At 43.0% G+C, this 23,744-nt stretch overlaps 1 protein-coding gene across 4 annotated transcripts in view; it reads right to left on the reverse strand.

Moving 5' to 3' along the window:
- Positions 1 to 23,744, reverse strand: part of STRBP (spermatid perinuclear RNA binding protein) — a 46,444-nt gene that overhangs the window by 14,310 nt on the left and 8,390 nt on the right. For all 4 annotated transcript variants that reach the window (XM_066563025.1, XM_066563024.1, XM_066563023.1 and 1 more), the window contains exons 2-5: positions 10,022 to 10,197; positions 7,692 to 7,909; positions 6,756 to 6,921; positions 4,952 to 5,096 (exon numbers count right to left, since the gene is read on the reverse strand). In XM_066563025.1, the coding sequence (XP_066419122.1) occupies positions 4,952 to 5,096; positions 6,756 to 6,921; positions 7,692 to 7,909; positions 10,022 to 10,024 (532 nt within the window). In that variant the 5' untranslated portion in view covers positions 10,025 to 10,197. The remainder of the gene's footprint in view (positions 1 to 4,951; positions 5,097 to 6,755; positions 6,922 to 7,691; positions 7,910 to 10,021; positions 10,198 to 23,744) is intronic.

The following is a 23,744-nucleotide window of genomic DNA, read 5'->3' on the forward strand; positions in this document are numbered from 1 at the left end:
CTATAGCACTTTTCCTTTTTTTTTTTTTTCTGTTGGGATGTACTGGGCTTTTTTTTCCTCTTATTCTTTGTGACTTTTATTCCACAAAGGTGGCACGGAATTTCAAAGCTTCTTTGGACAAGAGGAAGATATTCTCAGAGGGTAATAAAAAAAATGTAATAGGTAGAAAGTGAAATTACATCCATGCAATTGTTGAGAACTCCAAAGAAAACATTGAATATATTTGAAATACTGCATTAACAGTACTAGCCAGTATAATTCAATGGAAGAAATATACAGAACTGCTAGTACAATACTTTAGTTTGATTAGTCTTTCATATAACCAGAGCATATGAAAGAATGGGTTTGGTAACTTCCAGGTCATTCATGTATTTGAGAGGAAGTGCCCTCAAGTAAAAGCTTCCCAACAGCAACTGAAACCAACAGAGGAAATTCAAAGATGGATTTGAGAGACAAGACACTGATATTTTCTGTCCAGGTTTACACTTTTTTGCCTTCCCCCCCTTTATCAGCCAACTTGTAACAAACTGCTTTTAGCAGCCACATCCAATTCTACATTAAGGGGAAATCTCTATCAGTCCTTCTGTATTTATTGTATTTTAATCCAAAGGAGTTTGTGACATCCAGATTCTCTGGAAACTCTAATGACAGATTCTATATTTCTGTGAAATCACATTACAAAAATACTAGTTTTAGCTGATGTTGAGAACATCTGGAATAACAAAATGAATCCATGGCTTAACTAAAACCTTGAATATGACATTTTTCTATGAATACAGAGTTACTCTTGACTTAAAAAGAAATAATTTGGAAATGGACTCTCTTCATTATTCATAATGATTAATTCTCCAGGTCTTTAGAGACCTTTGCAGAGGTGAATGAAATACTAAATCCATTGCAAACTGAAAACTCTGCTACATGAGCAAAATCCAGCAAGACATCTAAAATACCAGGACAGGTTATGAGGAAAAAGTACCATCAGTTTGTTAGTTCCATCTCCAAGGACATTTCCATGGGTTCCTTTGAATGGGACTGGCTGCACAAGCAATTGCATCTTTCATGTTAAGGCTGCCTCTCCTAAGCCATTTCCTGGGAAGGTTGCTCTGGTAAAAGCACTTGATGTTATGATGAATAAAAGAGCCCAAAGCAAAAAAACCCCACCAGTGTAAAACTGAACAGAACCAGTATCTTGTCTGACAGGTGATGGTTGCAGTGTATAAATAAGTGCTATAAGCTTATTTTCCAACCCCTGTGAACTTCACAGCAGATATTTGCATTGTTTGTTATTGCCCTCATCAACAGCATTCCAGGACTGGGATTAATCACTCCTCTTGTCTGCTTTGCAAATCAGTGTCCAAATAAAAGCTGCAAAGTCTCAAAGCTCTGGCTTTCTTTGAGCACAAAAGGTCACTTTGGAACACAAGATTTGCTTCTAAATTTCCTTTGCAGTTTCGTTGTTTTCAGGAGTGACATTTGTAGCACAGGATTACTCAACATCCATCTGGGTAGTTCTCTGAGAAAACTTCACTGCAGACAATATAAACATCTGCTTAAAGCTCAAGTATTGTATCAAACAAGTACTGTCAATGAATGATCAGAATCTTCTTTTAAAACGTTAGAAATGGCAAAGGTGACTGACTGCAAAATCATTATTTTTTTGCAATGAACTGGGGGTCAGTGTTATATGAGGCTTTGCTAAAGAGTGCTGCAGCCATTGATAAAGTAAATTAATTTTTCATTTAAACTACAAACAAAATACATGTCACCTGTCATTCAGGTGAACCAAAAATCTCCTAAGATGTGTTTCAACAATTGAGAACCATACATTTTCTTACAGGATTAAGACCATTTTCCAAGGCCTAATTTACAAATATCTTGGAGAATTTTGCCAGTTGCTTGTTCAGCCCCAGTGTCCTGATGTTGCAGTCTGCCAACTTTGTGGTGCAAGATTCTATTAAACAGAAAGATGAAGAGAACAGGCAGTGAAGAGGGCGAGCGGCTTGCAGCGGGCTCCCTTCAGACCCCTCAGGAGAATGGCATGTTTCTTCATGCTCTGCCAGTCAGGAAAGTGAGACCAAATCAAAATTTTCAAACGGGATTGCAAAGCTTTCCTTTTTCCCTTGTAATTTTAACAAGGGCAGCGATCCAAGGAGTTTAGTAAAGAGTAAATTCTAAAGCCCTGACGTTAGCTCACACTATGCAACGCAGAACCAATCCCTCAGGAATTCTCTCCCCACTGCTGTAGCATTCTCTTCACACAGGAGCTGCCAACTCCATTCATCTGAGCCCTACGAGGAGCCTTGTGTTCTCCAGAGAGGGGAGGCAGGCTGGGGCTTGCTGCCCCTGCAGTGGCACTTGGCCCCTTGGGAGCATCACTGGCCATGTCCTGCTCCAGGAGCAACGGGACTTCAGCCCCACTTTGGTGAGCCAGCTTGTTTGGAATTGTATTATTTGTTTTACTGTATGCTCAGTAACAATAACTGGTTTTCAGGATACAAGGTTCTGGTCTGGAAAGCCCAATTTATATTTGATGCTGTGACTAAAAATTCAGTTTCTTAAGAAGTTTAAAATTTAAACGGATGCAAAATGCAGGCAAATTTAGGTGCTTGACTTCTCAACATGAGAAAGCAGAGCTTTATGGGTAGCTGTTTGTGAGAAACACCAAAATGCACACACACACTGAGCCACTATTTATTTTTGCTAAGGAGCAGCAAAAACAAATAGGACAAACACCACATCTTAAACATGAACACTTTTCCAAAGAGGTGGGGACTGAAGAGAAATCCAGGAATGTTTTTCAATACATTCTGACATCAGGGCATGAAGGCACACACAGCATTCCTACAGAACAATGGGAGCACTGGGAACGAGGGCCGTTGGCCTGACCTGGGTTGTTAGAGGACAGATTAGTGCTAATCCCACCACAGAAACCTTGGTCAGTTTTCCACAGGCTCAGGCAGTCTGGGCCTATCTTACATGGAAGATGAAAGGCAAGTTCAGCAGCACTTTGAGCTCCTTCAGTCAAAGGAATGCATGGAGCCAGCTGACAGGCTTGTAAAACTGCATAGGAAGTCTACTTACATTTGGCTGACACTGTTCAGTGGTAGTGAAAAAATATGGCAGTGCTTTGGAGATCAAGGTGTTTTCACCAGTTTTCTCCAATTATTCTCTCTATTCACATGAAATTTTTTTGGTCTAAGTGATTCCAATCTAAATGGTTGGAAAGATTACAAAAAAAAAAAAGTATCCCTCCCAAATTATTTAGTGACATCTGCATAATGCTCCATATACCTTGAAAAGAAATATGATAAATGTCTCTGTTCTTTGTGATGAATCAGTGCCAAGGAACCTGGACTTTAAAATGAGATCCATGACCCTATTCCCTGTTCTCAGCAGCTGCACAGAATGACAGTGTATAACCACTTCAGGAGAGGTGGTAAAACCATTTTAAATTTCAAAAATATAGTAGAGACCTTTGAAAATATTTTAAGATACTGAAAAAAAAATAGACCACCTACGTTTTAAGCATGAGAAAGCATAAAATTCCAACTCTCCTTTAGTCTGAGATTAACTCAGAAATTCCTGGACTTCGCTGGCATTACAGCATCAATTTTTACAAGAAAATACTTGGGCAGAAGCCTTTGTGTAAAACCGTATCCCCGGTGGGAATCTCACAAATCCTTCACCATCGGAATTCGTCCTACACTTCGGGCTCTCTCATGAACATGGATGAGCTGCAGCAGCTCCAGGGCTGGTCTCAGCATCTTGTGGGAAGCTGAACAACTAAAGCAATATGCAGTTTATTTTTAATGGTCTTGGAAACAGCATTGTTGCTAATTTCAGAATAAACAGCCAGTGTAATGAAGGGATCTTTGCCATTCATCTGTTCTGTAAGATTTTTCTACATTCAACTGCTGCCAAAGTGTTACATGTCACTTGGAAAGGGATCCTTCCTGCCATCGCCTCCAACAAAACGAGGAGAAACTGACCAACATTTCTCACCCCGTCGGTTTTCCATGTGGGAGAGGGAGGAAGCAAAGGTCTGGTGGCAAGTCTAGAAATGGGAAGAGAGCAACAGGGAGTTCCCTAGCCCACACGGGCCCAGCTGCCTCAGTTGTCATGACAGAGAGTGGCCAGTTGGTCAAAGGTCTGACATCATCCAGTGGCAAAGTTTCTAGGGATAGGTTTGGGAAGCGGAAGCAGAAATTACTGAAAAGATTTTTAAAATACAACAAAGTATGGCTACATTTGCTCTTCTCTATTGCTCACAGTCTGTTTCCAGCCTCACTGGTACCACAGGCCCCACTCCTGCAGCACAGAACTGTGTGACACCGCGGTGAGGGAGAAGGAACGGAAAGGACTAAGTGACAGTTTTCTAGAACTATTTTACTCTAAGGACATGAGGTACAACGTTCAATTCAGAAGCAAAAGTGCTGTATCACAGCACCATAACTTCAATTGTATCCCAGTTAGGAAATTCTTAAAGCCAGAAACATACACATCATCAATCAATAAAAACTGAGGGCCAGGACAACACTCTGGCGAGCTTTGCAGGAGAGGGCTTTTACATAAAGAGAAACATTTTAATGAGTTTTTCAAGAAACTATGAACCAATCCCACTTGACTGACTTAATTTGCAAACAAGACTGTGCAGCGCCAGGTGCTCCAGAATTAAATAGCAAGTCTGAAAGAAAGGAGATCTAAGATTTAGTTGTATGTCAGACTTAACACTGTAGGAATATTGCTTGAAAGGAAAACTACACATATTTACATGACATTTCAGTGACTGCTGTCTTTTTAAGGCACAAATAATATAAGTCATGGTGGCAATAGCCAGTCAAGTCACTACATGATGCACAATTAAAAACATACTTGCCAATTAACCCTGTGCTGCACAGTCAGGACATTTAGCTAGAACAGTCTTAAAACCAAATTAAAACGCTCTGTGTACCTCCTTCCTTCTTCTCTGCTTCATCTCGGATGAGAGGGGATGTGAGTATCACCTTCAAAGTGAGCTTGGGCTCCTTTGTGTTATGGATAACAATAGCTGCCTCATTTACATGCTCCTCCACCAGATACTTCTCTTCTGTAAGTTTCTGAAAGTCACCAAGAAAGATTTCAAGACTCTCCCAAATCAACTGAAAAAGTGAAGAATCTGTGTATGTGTTTCAGCTAATGAGAAGGCTACAGGGCATTGCAGCAACAAAGGCAGCCTTGCCTCCCTCATTAAAAACAATTTAAAACATTTCTTTTGTAGCCAGTGCTACAAGTGCCTTACAGTTTGCTCCATTAACATGCACTGTATCACAGTCTCTGCAGTGATCTCTCTGCAGGTCTTTCAGCAGCCCTTTGGGACCTCTCTCACACTCCAGAAGCACAAGGGCAGCCACAGATGGCTCAAAGGCCTCCAGCCACCCCTTCTGTGCAGAGCCTGGTTCAGCACACCGGTGGGTAGGATGTCTGCTCTGACCCCTTCCCTGCTGCAGTCTGCTCTGCAGCTCCCTTATTGTTGGGATGAAAATGGCTGAGCATCTGCTCTCCATGAGCCTCCAAAGCAGCAGCTCCTGAGTCTCTGAGCCTCACTTGTTCCTTTTGTCCACTAATAGGCCTAAACCCTCCTTCACCTACAGCATCTGATCCCTCTGCAGAGCCGCTCCTTGTCTGCCGTGCCCACAACAGTTGGAGCATTTCACCAGTCAGAGTCCTCTTCCCTCATCCCTTTCTGTAATCACTCACAGTCCTTCCCCACAGGATCTTACCTGCCCATCTCTTGAATTTATTCAGTCTTCACATATTTTAATTATGTCTATTCAGCCCTCCTCATTTCATGCCTCATTACAAAGTTTATTCTTTAATACTCAATACATCCCTATCATTTTCAAACAAGTAAAATTTACTCTTTACTACTCAAAAGATCCTTTGTATTTTTAGCTATGGATAGGGCCACATCTCTAGGAACAACATTAGCCCATTAGAACAAGCCCTTTGTGTGACAAAATAAATGGTGAGAACTAACAGCTGTCAAAAATGGTAAAACTGGGAGAAAAGCCGATCAGAAGAAAAGCAGATTGAGTTGGGTTGTGGTTTGGAGAGGGGCACTTGCAGTGGAACATTTGAGGGCAGTTCCTTGGCACCAGTGTTGGTGAGCCTGGAAGCTGGACTGATCCCTCAGCCTCAGAAGTATCCCTAAACAAGCTGCAACTGCTGCCCACTGGATGCCAGCATCAGAATTGGGTAGCCATAAATAAAAAAAATGTGAGGTCATGATTAACATGAGCCCAAATGAGTGACCACCTAAAGTGACATGTTCTCACCTTGGCAGCACAGAGGGGTTTATGTGGGAACAGCCCAAGCAAAGCAGCTGCAATGGGGAACTGCAGGGTCAGGCAGGGGACAACAACAGGGACTGAGTGACACACTTGAGCAGGAAAGATTTCTGCAGTTCAGCTGATGTTGGGTGGACCAGAGCACCCAAACCCACCCTGGGTTAGTTGCACATACAGAGGTCAGCTGCCCTCAGGGAACTGACAGCACAAACAGGAGCAGGGCAACAACAGCAGGAAGAGGTTACATTTTGTGAGTAAGGACTTCATGTCACCACATTAAACACGTCACACGCCCCAGATGCCATCCTAGATTCAGAGCATATTCCTTTACATCATCTGTCTTTCTTGTTGGAACAAATTCCAGCCTCTCCCCAAATAGCCCTTGCAGTGCCATCAGCCATTGTGGGAGGACTGCTGCAATGAACTCACCTGAATTTGAGCTGGGAGATTGTCTTTAACAATACATAACAAGGTCTTTGTGGGTTTCTCTTTGCACATGAGAACCAGCTCCAGGTCCATGTCATCTTTGATCAGCAAGCCCTTTGCAACCAAGCCAATTCTCATAACACCACATAACGTCCGACCACCTTGATCCCTGGAAATGAAACAATTTAGGGTAATTAAAGGGGATTTTATTCTCCAGCTACAGTTTAGGGGAACCTTTCAGAGTCACAGTAAAGAATTTTCAAAGCAACATAGGGACACTTAATTTTTGAGTGCTGAGAAAAAAGACTGTGACAAAAGCCAGTTTTGTAGACTAGGATTGTTTAAAAGCATGGAAAAAAATGCAAGAAATGCTTCTTTGACAGGCCAGCACCAGCTTTTGTCTCATCCAATTGTCTCCAAAGCATTTACTGCACACTTGGACTATTTTTTTATAAAAAATCAGCATCTATGCTGACTGGGGCTGATATGCTCAGTGGGGGTGAGTTGCCAGCAGGAGTTAAATTATGGCAATAATGGAAAGTAATGGAGGCTTAGGAAACTTTGTTTGCTGGATTATAAAAACTTCTTTTTTGTATCAGACTGCAGGAGCCCCCAAGCACATGGCTGTCAATTTGCACTGCTGTGTTCCAGGGAATTGTATTTGCTTAAAACTGCTGAAAGGTTTGTCTGCTAAATGCAACTTCACAACATCACAGTAAAATAAGCAAAGAAATAGAGAGCAACTGCTGCCCACACTGGGCTTATTGCCATTCTTTGCACTCTCCCCACGTGCTCTCACATCAAAAAGTCCAAATATATCCCCCTCCTTCTATGAACATCCATCTGCAGCAGAGCCAGGTAACACTACGACTCTTATTTGGAGGAAAGGAGCCATTGAGAGCAGCACAGGGACACGTCGTGAGCTGAGGCTTCACTCACTTGGCAGTGCCTTCTGCAGCTTCCTCCTTGGCTTCCACATCACCCTCGCTCTTTGCAGACTTGTTCTTTTCATCCATCCAGTCAGAGACATGCTTAAGGGCACATTCTACTGTTGAGACCATGTTCTGGACAGCTTCAAGCTCCTCTGGAGATGGATAAATGGTTGAATGTTTCACCATTACGTGGCGGTCGTCATTAGCAAAAGATCGGATCGATCTCTGTTGTGGAGTGGGAAACAGGAAGAAAAGAGAACAAACTTATTGGAGCATTGAATGGGAATCCTGCCTGGCAGGGAGGGTGCAGACTGGGCATAGCATGTGGAAACGAGGGCAGGCAAGGAGAGATGACTCTTGCTTTGTGAAAGTTATTGATACTGTGCAAATACAATTTTGCATATTCTGGAAGTGCTGAGTGCAGCCACCTCTCCTGTGTTTATGCCAGGGACCAGAGCAGCACAGCTTGGAACAGGCAGCCAAAGAACCAATCCCTCAGAGGCAGCACAGAACTGTGAGAGGCTCAGCCACTGCACAGGGATTTGCAAAGGCATGAATGAAGATGAGAATAAAGATAAATGGTAAGAGACCGAAATTTCTTTTTAAAAAACATTCAAATGAATAGGAAGACATTAGAGTGCTAATTAAAAAAGCCTGCAGTGAAACTCAGATTTCTGAGTGATACTGCTGAGGGAGGTAAACTTCACTAGTTGGGTAACCTGTGCTAAGAAGTTTTGGGTTTGCTGCAGACTATTCAGGTGAGACTCTTTGGATCTAACCAGTGCCCCAGTCCAGCTGTGATCACAGCACAGACCCGTGGCAAGGGCAGCAATAAGTCTTGGTTTCTACAGACACATCAGTCACTACTGAAAGCCTCCCAGATCAGAATCATCAGCCAAACCCCTCTGTTCCTCCTACACATTAAGCACCTTAATTAGGTGTCATTTTCACCCCTTTTTCATGGGTTTGTAGCTGTACCCACTCCTAAGGACACAAAGGGCCTTTGAACAACCTCACAGGCCTCTAGGCTGGATCCTTATTAAGGAACTGTCCATGATTTCCTGGTTTATTGCACTCCCTGTGTCGCTTCCATTGAAGGTCATGACATCATTCCCTTCCTAATTTTTGTGTTCCTACCCAGATGGATAATTTGGGCAGTAACAATTCATCTGTCTGGGGCTGGTTTTATCCCCTGCAGTCTGATAGGCTGCAGAATGCTTCCAGGAGGTCCCTCTTGTGGTTATCCACAACATGGATACAGCCAGGCTGCAGGGAAACGGCCGAGCTGCATTTACCAACTCACCCACCATCTTCTACCCTACAAAATGTCAGTTACAGCAGTGGAACAGAAACAAACTGCTAATTCCTAACTGTGAGACACATTTTCTTTTCTAATGAAGAGGGGCTAACAAGATCAACTTGTCATTACAATTCAGGCCAAAAAGAATGACAGAGTGGGACGCTATTTAAAATATATTAACAACTCTGCTTTGCAAAGAGTTCTTTCTCCCTTTCCCTCTGTAACTGCTAAAAGTCTTGGTTTAGGTATTTTTTTAAAAAATACAAATATAAACACACAGCCTACCTGCAGCAACCAGCCACACAAATGTTAGCAACTGTGTTTAAAATTTATTGCATTTATTCTCATTTCCATTCTCTCAATAAAAACCTTAGAGGACTTAAAAATATATATTTAAACTACTCTCCACTCATTGTTCAGCAACTAAGTAGGTTTATTGTCTTTTTGTGAACACATTTCAGAATCTCACCATGACAATACTTCATACTTGCACATCTTTACAAATCCCACATCTCAGGGATTTCTATTTGCAGCTAAACCCAGGCAGATGAGGAGTGACTCCTCACTTAAACCATACACACCAGCTATATTTGGTACACACATTTCATCTACACTGCCACGAAGCGTGCACAGAGGCACCTTCAATCACACACACATGGATGTGAATAATCAAAACTTGCTTTTGTCAGGTAGAGGTGGAAGGGGAACGTGAGCATTTGGTAATGAAATCTGTGAGTTCAAGGTCACTGATGCTGTTTGCTACAGCCTGCTAATGCCAGTTTTATTAGAAAACCTTATGAGCATCCCCTTCGTTGGTATTTAATAATTCATGTACTGCAGGCTCACAAGAACATTCTTTGGCTTTAAGAGGCTGACAATACATCAAACCTCACTTGCTCTGCTCAAAGCACACAGTACCATCCCTCAGTTAGTGCAAGGTCAGAAAATCCCCTCTCTCGGGTTTGATCAGGCCCCATGCAGGCCTGGCAGCAGAAAACACTTTTAATGCACCCCTGTGAAAGACAACAAATACCTACCATGGTTTGTTAGTGTTTCAGCTCTCTCTCCCTCCCTTTCTCCTTTTCCCTCCTCCTTGGTGTCTTTGCTAAGCACTGTTTTGCCTGACAGAACCTCTTCATAAGCCTCTCAGTCCCTTGACAGCTCAAGAGTTCATACAGCCAAGGTGCTCTGGGAGTCACTTTCTCTAATTCACCTGCAAAAAGAGAGAAACAACTTGAAATCAGCAGTGATGGCATGTTGATTCCAGAAGTGGTGGATGCAGCACATGAGGCAAACCACTGATCAAAGCACCCCAGCTTCCAGATGGGACAGTCACTGATCCATTTATATCTGAGCAAACAGATGTCACCGTGGAAAGCAACTTTTTTGTGGATGTGCCCACACACATGTAACGACTTCCCCATGCCAGTCAGAGCTGATCCCAGGGAGGTTTGTCAGCCACCTGGCAATCCCAGCTTCTGGGATGAGGAAGACAGGAAATCCAACCTGGCAAACATGCTCCATGTGAAACCAGCTCACAAAGTCTCTATTTTTGAGTTGCATGCACGTTAGGAATCAAACAACTACATTTAATTACCAGAAGGTAATTATGGAAATCCTCATTGCAGCCCTCAGTCCTGTGTCAGATGCTGCACAAGAACCAAGGCTTCAGGTTGCAATAACTGCAAGTTATTATTTAAAGGCAGACAAGCACATTCTAACAAACTGCAGACGTCAGACTTGCGAGGAGCTGAAATCACCCACACTGCCTGTGCTGCCCATGCACTGCCTTTCCCAACACAGCATGGAAAGGATCCTGCAGGAGCAGCCTTCTTGTACTAAACTGGGAAACAACACCAGCACTGGCACCATAAAACTGCAAAGAAATGCTCTGTGAGAGAGAAGAGCAGAGCAGGTAATGTGAGAGAGTGAAGCATAAACTCACTGCACAGCAAGACACTCCAGTCCTTGCAGAAAATTCCTGTTTTCCTTTCTCTACACATATTGTTGCATCAGCTCTCCAGCAACATTTTGAAGCAACTGGAAACCCAGTCAGTAAATTTCTGTAGATTGACACACACATAATGTTTCCTTTTCTCCTGTATGCTGAACCCCTTCTCCAGCAACACTTTGCATATTGTGTGTCAGAGAAGCCTGACATTGTTAGAAATTAAAAGCATGTTTGGCAACAGCAGAGGGATAGGTGAGATGACTTGAAAGCTGAGGAGATACTTAAACCTGTGATGTGACAGGGAATAATTAAAATGTTGCATCCCACAGAGATTTGAATGTGACAGGGGAAAAGGTAACGGCAGATCCTGCTTCCCTATTTCCCTGGTTAGGAACAAATTAAGCAGGTTTACAGCACCAGGAGCCTTGGCAGCAAGGGCCTGATAGTTGCTTGTAAGTCACACCACTAAACTGAGGATGTAGAATTGGGTAAAACAAACAGCCAGACAAGAACACTGTGCACGGACCTGTCTGCTCCAGCAGCTGAAAATTGCCAAGGAAGAAACCCCAGGAGAGTTAAGTGCAGTCATACTAAAAATACTTGGGAAAAGCAAGCTAATGAAAATGCTGACTGACCCCACTTCTCATCATCACAGAGGCTCTGTGCCCACCAAGGTGTATTAACACTCCACCAAACTGCTTCCCAGAAGCAATCAACAAAGGGGATGTTCTTTCTCTTAAGAGATCCTGGGAGTCAGACAGGGGCAGCTGGGAGGGAAACTAAGCAAAGATCACTGCTTTGGCAGTATTTATTTTGTGAACTAGTCATAAGCTCCTCCACACTCAACAGCCTTTCACCATCTCCAGAACCAGCCAGACTCTTTACAAGGTCATTTTGCTTTTTAATAATATTAACTTGAGTCAGCAAATAGCAAACTAGAGAGACTTTTATGAGACACATTTCTAGATAATCTATTTCAAATTATTTCTCTCTGCAAACTGAATTCCAGCTATCTTCACCTACTCTTCTTCCCTGTCACTCCCACATTTCACATTTTCAGTTTGTTATCTTCTGTGGTAGCTGTAACTTGGCATTCCAGGCAGAGAGAAGGGCACTGGAATGTGTTGCTGACTTCAGCATATGCCCAGTACAATGTCTCCAGACTCCAGCAACACTCCAGGCCAGCCTCCCTCCCAAGACTACTGCAAGCTGTTGCTTATCAGCTCACCCAGGCTGTGGCAAGCAGATGGCCAGAGATAGGTGGCTGAGCAAGTTCTGGTGCTCCCAAAGTGCTGAGCAGGCTGCTGGCCAGAGGAGTCTGCAAACACTCACTGCTGGGGGCAGCCCTGCCTGGGCCAGGTGCTTCTCAGCTTCTTGAAAAATCCAAAACGGGCTGGAAATGAATGTGTCACAGCCACAACAGGGGTTAATCTCTGCTGGGCTGATGAAGTGAAAACACCAGCACCTCTCCATACTCTGCCCTAGCAGTGGATGGAGCAGTGGTGACCTGCTTTCTTGTTTTCAAGACAAGTAAAGGTTCTGGGATGAAGGTATTTATGAGCTCTTTACCTGCCCTTTTTCTCAGCAGTGCGTGGCTGAAGTCAGGGCACAGACAGATGAATTACAAAGGGATCTTTATTATAAAATTCAGAAAGCTGGAAGAAAATCCCAAAAATTGAGTCGAAGCTGATACACGATGTCTTCCAAGTCATTAACATCCTACGAATATTTCAGAAACACGCATAGGAGTGAAACCCTAATTTAGTTCAGACTTTGAAAACATTTTCAACAAAAGCACTAAACAGGAGGGAGTTTACTATAAAAGTGCAGACACAATATACAGAATAAAGTACATTTGACAGCACACAGAATTAAATTAAGGAAAACCAAAATCAAATCTGCTCCAACCATATGGACTAAGGCAGCATAACATAGCTCAGCACCAAATACATCAGAAAGCATTATGTGAAGTGAGCAGCAATTCCATAAATCCAACAGCCTCATTCCACTACCAGACCATAGCAGGATATTTGCTCCTGCATCCTCAGGGAAGGAACAGTTGATGCTCAGACTAAAAAGCACAATATTTAAATGTGTGGCTGTCTTACCTAGGGGCAGCCACCCACACTTGCAAGGAAACTTGTACAGGAAGCTCCTTGCATTACTGAGACCTTGGTGACCTTGAAAAAGTCACTTCTGCTCTGCATCATGTGCCCCTAAAGTGTAAAACCAGGGTAAATAATCTCTGTCTCCAAACCAGGTCACAGTGGAGCCGCGCAGAGTCTGCAGTGTGGTTTAAAATCACTGGGGATTTGACACATTAGAAATGTTATTAAAACACCATGACAGTGTAGCAACGTTTCCATTAAACATCCCATCCTTCACAGAGGAAGTTTATGCTTTGGCTCAAGACAAGCAAAAAGAATTTCAGATGAGGCTTTTGTAGTAGGAGATATTCCTGCATCTGCAGCTGCATTCCCAGGGGACAGACAGTTAAACAGCCAGGGGTGATGAATATGCTCAGCTACCTCCAAGTGCCTGTGAACAGGGAAGTGAAAAGGCAGGAGAAACAGGTACTTGCATTCCATGGAAACTGAAATACCAGAATTAGGGTGCTCTGAGCCTCTAGAAAGGAGGCATGAACTGTGTCTGGCACCCCAGTATCCCCTTGCAGCACCACCTTGCACGGAAGCATTACTGGTGCAACAGAGAAGAGGAAATTGGGGTCACTGGACACCAGAGCTCCAAACCCCTCACTTGAGCGAGCTGCTCTCCAGGCTCCTGGCCAGGCCAAGTAGAACACCATGAAAATTGGTTTCAAATGCTCCATCAAGAAGGCACATGCTAACAATATTCAGCTGAAGCATTAAACACCCTGCACCTTCCGAATCTACCCCAACCGGTATCTGCCATGGGAAACTGCAGTGTGCAGAGTTTATACTGACAGGGCACCAAGAACAACAGAGGTTGCTAATAACAAAGCAATGAGTATCTAACACAGCCTGAGGTGCATCACACACAATAACAGAAAATAACTGGAATGTATACCGGTTTTTGTTACCTTCAAAAGTCAGAGTGAGAAGCTTGCAACTTCAAATTGGAAGTTTATTTTAGCCTCTGCTTTGCATTCAGGAGACAGGTAATTTTTCATCACACCACACAAAATGCTGCTGAAAATATGTTGTGTTTTTCTGCAGTATAATTTTATTGCTGGCCTTCTGCCAAGAGTCTTTCTGGCAGCATCTCCCACAGTTGGAAACTGTGTATCTGGGTCAGAAAAGACAAGCCGCTTTTCAGAACAGCTCAATACATTTGGCAGAGATGCTGATATTGTAATTGAACTCTTTCAGCAACTCTCTTTATGATCTACCCAGACACCAAACAAAACAAGATCTGCAGTGTTGATTAATGTCAAAATAACTGACAGAGAAATATCAAAATAGTTTTCCTTCATGTTAGAAGTATCAACAAACCAGGGGGGACGACAGATAAGAAATACAATTCATGAGGATTCAGAGAGGAGCACAGGGCAGAGAAATCTGTAAAATATGACTGACCTGTGCCTTGTGCAGATATTCACTATTTAAAATCCCAGCTCCTTGCATGGAACTTCCCCACACAAAGAGAAATCCTGGCCACTCAGAGCCCCAGCAGCATTGTGGAGAGCAGTGTCCTGTAACACTGGGACACATATTTAACAAGGCTCAGACTGCTTCCAACAGTATGCTCAGCATCCAGTTTCACCTGGAGACCGTGTATTCATAGGAGTTTTATTATTATTGTCTGTAATATTATTGTAATATTATTTTATTATTATATGTAATGCATTTCCTGCAAAGTTGCATCTGGGATAACCTTTAGAAGGCTGGAATTTTCCATCCAAATGAATAATTACAAAGCAATGCTATAGTTAGAAGCTGAAAAGGTACTTCCTCTGGCAAACTTACACTTCATACAACAAATACTGGAGTCTGGGATTACTCCTGCCTGTTCAGTTCTCATAATATTTTAGTCAAAGGCTCCTGTGCTCGGAGATCTCTTGGGAGCAGCCCCTGCCAGGCAGCCCCCCCACCCAGCTCTAAGTGCCAAAGACAGGGTAGGCACAAACTTGATAACCAGCTCTGGACCCACAGCACATGTAACCATCAGAACAGAGAAATCAAAGTCACCTTCCAGGCTCCAGAGCTCTGAGAAGGCTCCCGGTGCAAGGAGCACAGCTGCCCATTTGTCAGCTGCAGGAAGCTGCTGGAGAGCTCCTGGAGAGAATCCATCTGTGCCAGGGCAGGACCCTCGGGTCAGAGATGCAACTGAAAATCACTGAACACATGGAGGCCCCTCCACTGTGCAGTAAGGAGTGAAAAAAGAGCCAAAAGAAATCACACTGGTGCACTAATTAAAGAAGTTGAAGAATCAAAGGCAAGCAATTGCTTGATCTAAATTAATGCATTAAGGTAAAGGAAACGGGGATGTGTGGAGTGTAGCTCATATTTTTAGCTCCTGGAAAGAAGGTGAAAAGATGGTCTAAGGAGAAATCATTACCAGCCTAACAGGAAGGTTAAAAAAGGAACAACAGAGGCACTGTGTGAGCACATATGCAATCATTTGAGGAAAAAAATGCTCTATTTCAGATGGAATCACACCATCTAGTCCCAGAAAGAAACAGACATTAGTAGAAATAACTGCAGCTATTGAATTGTAATGTATAAGAAAGAGAAGAGTTTTGGAAAGAATATAAATCCTCCTGGGATTGAACCTACTACAGACTGCTGAGGACAGGAAGGTATTCACCACACTCACCAGGTGGTCTTCAGAGCAGCACCAGCTGCACACCTCAAGGTATTTTTTACATCTCCCTCTAGATTTTTATCTGGCTTCACATTCCCTGAAACCTGTACAACCCCCAGCAGAGCCAGGGCTACAGAGGGTCTCTAATGAAATAATTTTGAAATTGCCTTCACCTCCTGGTATGGGCGTCAAGTTGCAAGACTGACTAGAGACAGACCAAGTGCAAAAAGTTTTACAAACTGGCTGCTGACACTTAAATAACAAATTGACACATGAACAGTTTAATGTTTTTCCTGTTCAAACAGTAAGAAATATGCAAAACTGAATTGCCTGTAAAACTGAGCACCGCAGAAGACAAAATATCTTAAAGGGTGCATTTCTTGGCAGGTGTCTTAAATAAAAATTTACAGATTAGATAGTACATAAATAATGAATAGCAAAGTATTCATTTGAGACAAAGCAGAAACCACCACTGGATTCTCAATGTCTGTGAAACACTGAACTGATTTGTGACTTGAGACACCCTAATGTTGCATTCCTGCTTTCCTGGCTAAACTGGTCAAAGGAAACATGAAGGTACTTTGCAGTCATAATGTGACATCCACACTCAAAATCATCTGAAATTCTTAACTCAGACTGCATTCATTTACAGTTGAAATATTAACTAAATTAATAACAGAATTACATTACACTAAATGACACTCACCATCTGCAATGTCATTTTCCCAGAGACAGAGCTGGTTTAAGCAAAATTCTGGATCTATGCCTGAAATGACTTCACATTCTCCAAAAGAGAATCACAGTTCTACCTCCTCCACCCAGTTTGTGCCATGCTGGGTCCTCACCATGCCAGCCCTGTCCTGCCTCACAGCCCAGCACTAAAGCCTTGCACATCTCCAGACTCCCAGAGACTTCCCACATCCCTGGATTTGTGAGCACTGCCTTTACCTGCTCGGCTTTCACTGGTCCAGAAACCACCCCAGGAAACAGCCACGTTGTTGAGGAGATTCAGAACAGGGACATTCCTTCCCCAGCACCCTTCAGCTTCACTGAAATAGCTGCAGTGCCCCAGTTTCCTTGCTGCTGTGATTCATATCCCATAGAATATGGGATTCTGCAGGTGGACCCGAGCTGCAGCCCAGCAGCCAGGATGGGGGACTGCTGCCAAGGAGGCAAAGGCACACTCATGGAAAGGGCTGGAAAGCATGGCATTCCCTCTGTGTTGGCAATAAATAAAATACCATTTCCACAAAGAGAAGGAGGCCGGAGCCCAAACTGTCCTACAGTAACACTGGATCTGCTTGTATTGGTGGTTTGCACTTTTCATCAGTTCCATGAGGCAAGAGCCTACTTTGGCTCTACTGTCAGCCCCCTGCTCTGCAGCCCAGGCTAATGCATATCCTGGGAATTAGTAAGAGGAAGGAGAAAAGCAACATGGATTCTAAAGCTCTGGCTATAAACAAAGCAAATTTAGTAATTCTTCCAAATAACACAATGCAAATACGTGTTTGAGAGCTGTGTTTTCCCAGTGTTTACATGAAGTGTCAAAGCATTAAGAAGTTTTTAAGAATAAATGCTCTCCTTCTGACTAAAATTTCAGTAACCCTCAATGGTGCAGTTTAAGGAAGTTTCTCCCCAGAATTCCTTCCCTGATGTCAATTATACAGACATTGATATGTGTTTGCAGTGTTGCAAACTCCCTTGGTTTGCCTTTCAGCCAGTTTAAACATTCATGACTCTACCCTGAAATGCATTTTCTAGTATGTCAGTCTTGCTGCCTCGGTGACTTTTTTTTTTTTTTTTAATTAAAGAGAGAAGATTTAAAAGGATTTGGAATGGAAGATCACTGGACTCTGTGAGTATTGTGTAAAAAGCTCTTGTGCTCCCAGCCAGTGCGCATCCTCCATCAGACTTTTCCCATGTTTTAGTTCCACTCTGACTCCTGAACAAGTTCAGGATAATTTTCTACTTCCTGACTAATTGGCTGTTTTGTCAAAGAACACATTGTCAAAGTTTCTGAGTTACTGAAAGCTTAAGGTTTTAAGTGTTTTCTCTTGCCGTCTCTTGCCCATCCAATCACATTATTTTAAGTTGTCACAACATGCAATGCCACAGAAAGGTCTGAAACAGAATTTGTGACTAAAATCTTGGCTGTTTAGGGAACAAATTTGGCTCTTTTGAAACTCTTCAGAATCCAGCACCTGTTCAACAGAGCACTGGGGTTTGTCTCTGGGGAACAGTACCCTGGCATCCATTTTCAGCCTCAGAGCACAATTATTTGCTTCAAATGCATTATAACCCTACCAAAAGATTTTAATTAGGTTACTTAGGCATGAAAGCTAGCAACAATATCCATCAAAGTAAAACACCACACCAGCCTGAGATGGCAGAGAAAGAACTGTCATTTGTGACCCAAGGCCACCACTGGCTTTGGACAAGATCTTGTAGTAGGAAGTCCCAGCTTGGCTAAGAGAAAGAAAAAGAGCCACAAACATATTTAGAGATGTACAGAATTAGTAAATAAAAACAAAAGTCCTATTTCCCTGGAAAACCATGAGTCTAAAAATATTTTAGATGGGCTCAGTCCAGCATCCTCTTGCCTCAGCAACCCTTATCTCCACTGCACGCATGTGCTGTCAGATCTGCCAACTCCACTTGCAGAACTCATCTATTATTCCCCTCTCCAGTTCACATGGCACAGTACAGCCATGGAAATGAAAAAAGGATGACTTTAGCAGGGACCACCACTGGTGGAAATGCTCAGTTTGTCGACCACAAGCTAGGTTACAAAATTAATTTCTCTGCCTAAGTTCTATATATTAGTATTATCCTTAGGAATATCCTGAGATGAGTAATGAATTCCACAGCCTTTTTTTGTTTGCTTATTTTTAATAGGCCATTGAAATAAAATTTAAAAAAAAAGTTAAATTAGGTGTCTGTAATACTGTGTTCTCCAGTATCTTTGGAGAACAGAACTGTGCTAAGTAATTGATCTCAAACTTGAGAAGATACAGTTAATCGTTTTTATCTTTTGAAATTCAAATAAAATCTGGGGGGGGAGAAAAAGGAGCTCCCAGGATAAACGCACCAATCCCAGGTGGATGATGTTTTTAAACCACAGACACAGCTCAGCTGGTTTGGCCTCTTCCTTTACATTTCCTACAGGACTATGAATTAGTTTAATTTCTCTTTATAGACAGTGATGTCATCTCCATCATGCCACTCACAAGAGCACCAAAGACACTTCCAGCTCTTCATTTGCTAAAGAAACTTCCTCAGCCTTTGCATTCTCCACCAGACAACACACCCTGTCCTCCCACCAGCATCAAGCAACCAATCTGAGCAGCAAAACAGGATCAACATCTTGGGAGCCACCACACTCGCCAGGAGCCCCAGGAAGCCCCTTGGGCAGGGCAGTAACCCCTTGGGCAGGTGAATTACCCCCCAGCCAGGCTGGCACACACACTGGCGTGTGGCACAGCTGCTGCAGCTCCTGGAGCAGGGGCAAACCCCACTTTCTCTGGGAGGAGCAAACAGCCTGACCAATCAAGACCAGCATTCCAAATGCTCTCAGCCTTGCAGGGACATCAGCTCTCAACAACAGAACACTCTCTCCCCAAAGCTCCTTTCATACACTACAGCTGCTAAAAGTAACACTTGGAATTACTGTCCAGGGAAAGACTAGAGAAAAACAATCACAGTTAGTTTATTTTGGGCCATTAGCTGCAATTTGTGTCTGGCCACTTCAGTTCCCCCAACAACAGGAAACCTGCTGTGCCTAAATGCAATACTGATGGGGTTTATTTTATTTCTCAAAAGGAGTTGCTCTTGGGAAGCCACAGCCTGTCAGGGTAGGAGAGCGCACGGTTCCAGATGCAGGGGCAGGATCAAAAGCAGGATTAGAAACCAGCTGCCAAAGACCGAGGGTGTTCTCCTCAGGTGGGCAGAGACATAGAAACCCTTTCATCCCTCAGTCCAGATAAGACTGTAAATGTTTTTATTGCCTGCTCAGCCACCTGTGTCCATGTCAACACCATCATTATGCTGAACTCTGCTCTTGTCACTATACTTTTAGTGATATAAGAATGTCAGATTATAATGCCATCAATCCATCCTATTCCACAGTTAAACAGAATTCATCTCTATAACCTGATGCTTCTGTGTTAGTGAAAATAATCATTTTTTTTTAAAAAAAAAAAGTACATAAATACTTTGTGCACTGAAAGAGCACTTGGTTCTGCTGGTTTATGAGGTCTTCACTTTGCACAGCTCCACTGTTGTGGAAACAAAAGTCCTTGTACTGGGCTTTCTCAGTGATATTTGCAAACTCCTACACTTGCTGTAACAGGGTGTTCAGAAACAGTTCTTACTGGCCTGGGAAAGTTAGGTCATTATTTATTAACTGCAGAAATACATTGAAGAAAACAATAACAAGGTAAAAGAACATTCTTGCAAAGGCTTGTTGCTTGGTTTGACATAAACAGGAAGTAATTAAACCTAGCTAACACCTTTTCAGTGAGCATTTTGCTCCAAAGCATTTATAATTCACACTCTGCAGGACCAGGAACACAACAGCAGAACCACCAGTGCAACACTGTCAACAGAAGGAAAGGCTGTCCCTAAAATTCAGTGGACAAATACTACCAGGCAATTTCATGCTTTAGGAAACACAAAATCCAGAAGTTAAATTTAGAAGCATGATTTCTGCAGACATTCAGATGTTTCTGTTCTAAATTTTCCAGAAATTGGAAATTAAAACTTGGCAGACCTTAAAGTAACCTAGCACGTGTCTTGTGCAATCCAAATCATGGTCGGTCCTATTACTCTGCAAAACTGTTAGGGAAAAAAATCATGCCTCTCACCACATGGTTTCAGACAAATGACAGAGACATTCAGTTTATCTCTGTGCTAAGAACAAAACTTAGGCACTGTTTTTTCCTCTTGGAATATTGCCATGAGAGTTCAAAGCTAACAGAGGAACCAACGTTCTGCCCACTGAAGGATAAGCACAGTTTGGTGAATAACATCACTTACAGAACTGCAGTCCAAGTGGTTGTGGCCAATTTTTCCCATTTACCATGGGGAGAATATACTGCATTTCTAGACTGATCTCATTCCTGAATACTGCATTGAGATATCAAAGCATGCAGGTGTCACCAGGGTGCTTTGTGGAACTGTCAAACCCTGCAAAGTTTCTGCAGCCACTCAAGAGATAAAGTGTGTTTTTCAACACCACAAAGAGTAAACTGAATGAAACAGCTCAGAGGTAACAAACCAAAGAAATCTTGGAAATTACTTCTCTGTCTCCCAGAAACCAGACAGGACTGCCCACCCTCCTCTTGCTAACCTGGGGGAGATGGCAACCTCCATGCTGGACTTTAAAGGAGACTGAAAAAACATTACACAGTCTTTTCTATTTTGATTGCAGTTACCAAGTTTCAATGTACTTTTATTAGCAAAAAAGCCAAAATCAGATCTTAGATACTCAAGAATTTCACAGCTCTTCAAACATCACTTCTCTAATTGCTGTGATAGGTGTAAATGTTGTGTTGTTTGCATGGGGAAGAGACCCCACTGCCCAAAAATTCAAGTGACTTGCCCAGGGCCACAGTAACTCAGTGGTAGCATTGGAACAGTGTGAGTTTTTCATTTACAACACACACCAAGCATGGAGCATCCTCTTCCCTTTCTTGCATTCCACCTCCTTAGGCTTCATTAGTTTAATTTGAACAGACACTGCATTCCTGGCTGCTTTTGTTATTCAGTCTCTCTCTTGCAGGATCGTGGGTTCCTCACAGGTCAGCTTGGCAAACTGTCCCAGGAAACGCTTGACAACAATTACCTGTCCATTCAGGAGAGTCAAATTAGCAATTCAATATCTGAATATGGTATGATTAAACTCAGGAACCTAATTCACAGTGTGTCCCACTTTCAGGCATCAAATTTTTTAAGCACTGTGTTCTTTTCAAAGTCAAACTGAGAGGACTCAGGAACCTTGTGTCTTTTCCAAAAGAGCCCAGTGGAGCCCCTCTTTTGTCAGGTAGCAGGACACACACAGTCTGTTCTCAGGAAGAACAGAAGCCAAAAAACAAGAACACCTCAGAACACTATGGAGGGACCTGAGCCATTGTGCAAGACAAGGGGAAGCTTTGCAGGCAGCTCCTCAGCACTGAGCACTCGGCACAGCACATTCTAGCGCATCGTCGGCTTTGAAGAAAGGACCCAAAGGCTCTCTTTGCCACTTGCTTTTTCTAAAGCTCCAACTGACAGAGGAGCAGGCTGTGGAGGAGAAGGGAGTTTCTTCTCTCTCTCAACAAAACAATAAAATAACCAGTCAAAACCCAGCTTTCATATTAGATACTGAGTGACCATCTAAAACACCCAAAATCAGATGTAAAGGATGGAGAGGGTCTGAGAGCATCTCTCTTACAAACCAGGAAAACCATTGGGAACCCCCAGATGAGCAGGAGTGCATTGCTTCCCCTGCCTGCACCCAAACCACACCCCTCAAACAAGACCCCTTTGGACTGCTCCACATAGAGCTCCAGCCATCCAACAGCAGTTTATAACTCCTGTAGTTATTTCAGGATGGCTACTTTGATCTTTTCAGGAGATATTTCAAACTTTCTTAGAATATTATCAGCTACATCGATCACCTAGTCCAGCTGTAACAAGAGGAGCACAAATAATGAAAGCAGAGCAAGGGAAAGAAAGGAGAGGGGAAGTACAGTAAATGCTGAACTCCTCAGCTCTCTGCCAAAATTCAGTCTTCTATAGACTGTGCATGAGACTTGCTACTGTGCTGTGTGATGAGGGCAAAGAGAACTCATTGAGACAAGGTGCACCTGCTAAAACTGGCACTAAAACCAGGCAGCTACTGCAAATCAGTGGTGCCCAGCACCAGCAGAAAGCAAGTCTTTGTTCTTCTGGCACAAGAGGACTCCTTTACTGCGAGTACCACATACAGATCAAACATTTATAAGCAAGAGAAAAGCTAGTCAAGGGATTTGTATTAAAATAAAGATTGCAGATCGCAGTGTGAAAGAAACAGGGAACGTACCAGTGAGTCCCGTGCCCAGCCAAGCTCTCCCTGAGCAGTCCTTCCTCTGAAGGAGAGCTGCAAGGAGACAGCCTGAGCCAACAGTTTCTACAGCAACTGCAGAAGCACCAGTTCAATGATATTCAAACCCTGCAGTAACTGCAGAAGCATCCATAAATGGATACTCCAGAAGAAATATTTGACAGCTTCTCCTGGACTCCCTCTGGCTCCCTGGGCAATCCATTGATCCCAATCAGCTCAGTTCAACTGTGGAGTTGCCCACTTCTCTGCAAATGCTTCTGAATCCTCTTTACCCTTAAGAGTCTTTCAGCACACTTGCTCCCCTTCAAAACTTCATGGAACAGCCACCAGAGAAAGTTTTGTAGACACAGTGCTGGAAGGATGAGTGTCCTCATCCTGCAAGGGAGAGACCAGTGCATCCATGTGTGGTGCTGCTGCAACTCCTCATGGAGGGTGGAATGCTGTTATGACAGTGGCACTGGGCTGCTGCTGCACTACTAAAAGCACACTTGGAAGCATCTCAAGGGGAACCAAAACAGAGGCCAGTTACCACCCAACTGCACAGAAAGAGCAGATCCATTTATAACGTGGCTATTTTAACACCAATGTAGAGACCATATTAAGGAACACAAAATATTTCACCTATACACTTGGTAAGTTCTAAGAATTTTAATTTACTGAAGGATGTTTAGGGCAGGACATCTCTTATTCCCCTTCTAAGAATCTACTGTAATAAATCACAGCACCTCAACAGTCACACCTTCATCACTTCCATATTGCAGGAGGTCTTCCATAAGTCTGCAGTGTTATTTTGGATCACACTGAAACTTGGCATGAAGCTCAGGCTCCTGACCTGCAGCGAAAAGTTAAACAAAATTGCTCGTTTGTTTTTAAAAGGGTCAGGAGGTTTCCAGTTTCAGGCTCCTCAGTGTTTGGGGTGGAAGGGAACAGTATCTACAGTCAC

This window comes from Molothrus aeneus, chromosome 19 (assembly GCF_037042795.1).
Source record: "Molothrus aeneus isolate 106 chromosome 19, BPBGC_Maene_1.0, whole genome shotgun sequence".
NCBI classification, from domain to species: domain Eukaryota; kingdom Metazoa; phylum Chordata; class Aves; order Passeriformes; family Icteridae; genus Molothrus; species Molothrus aeneus.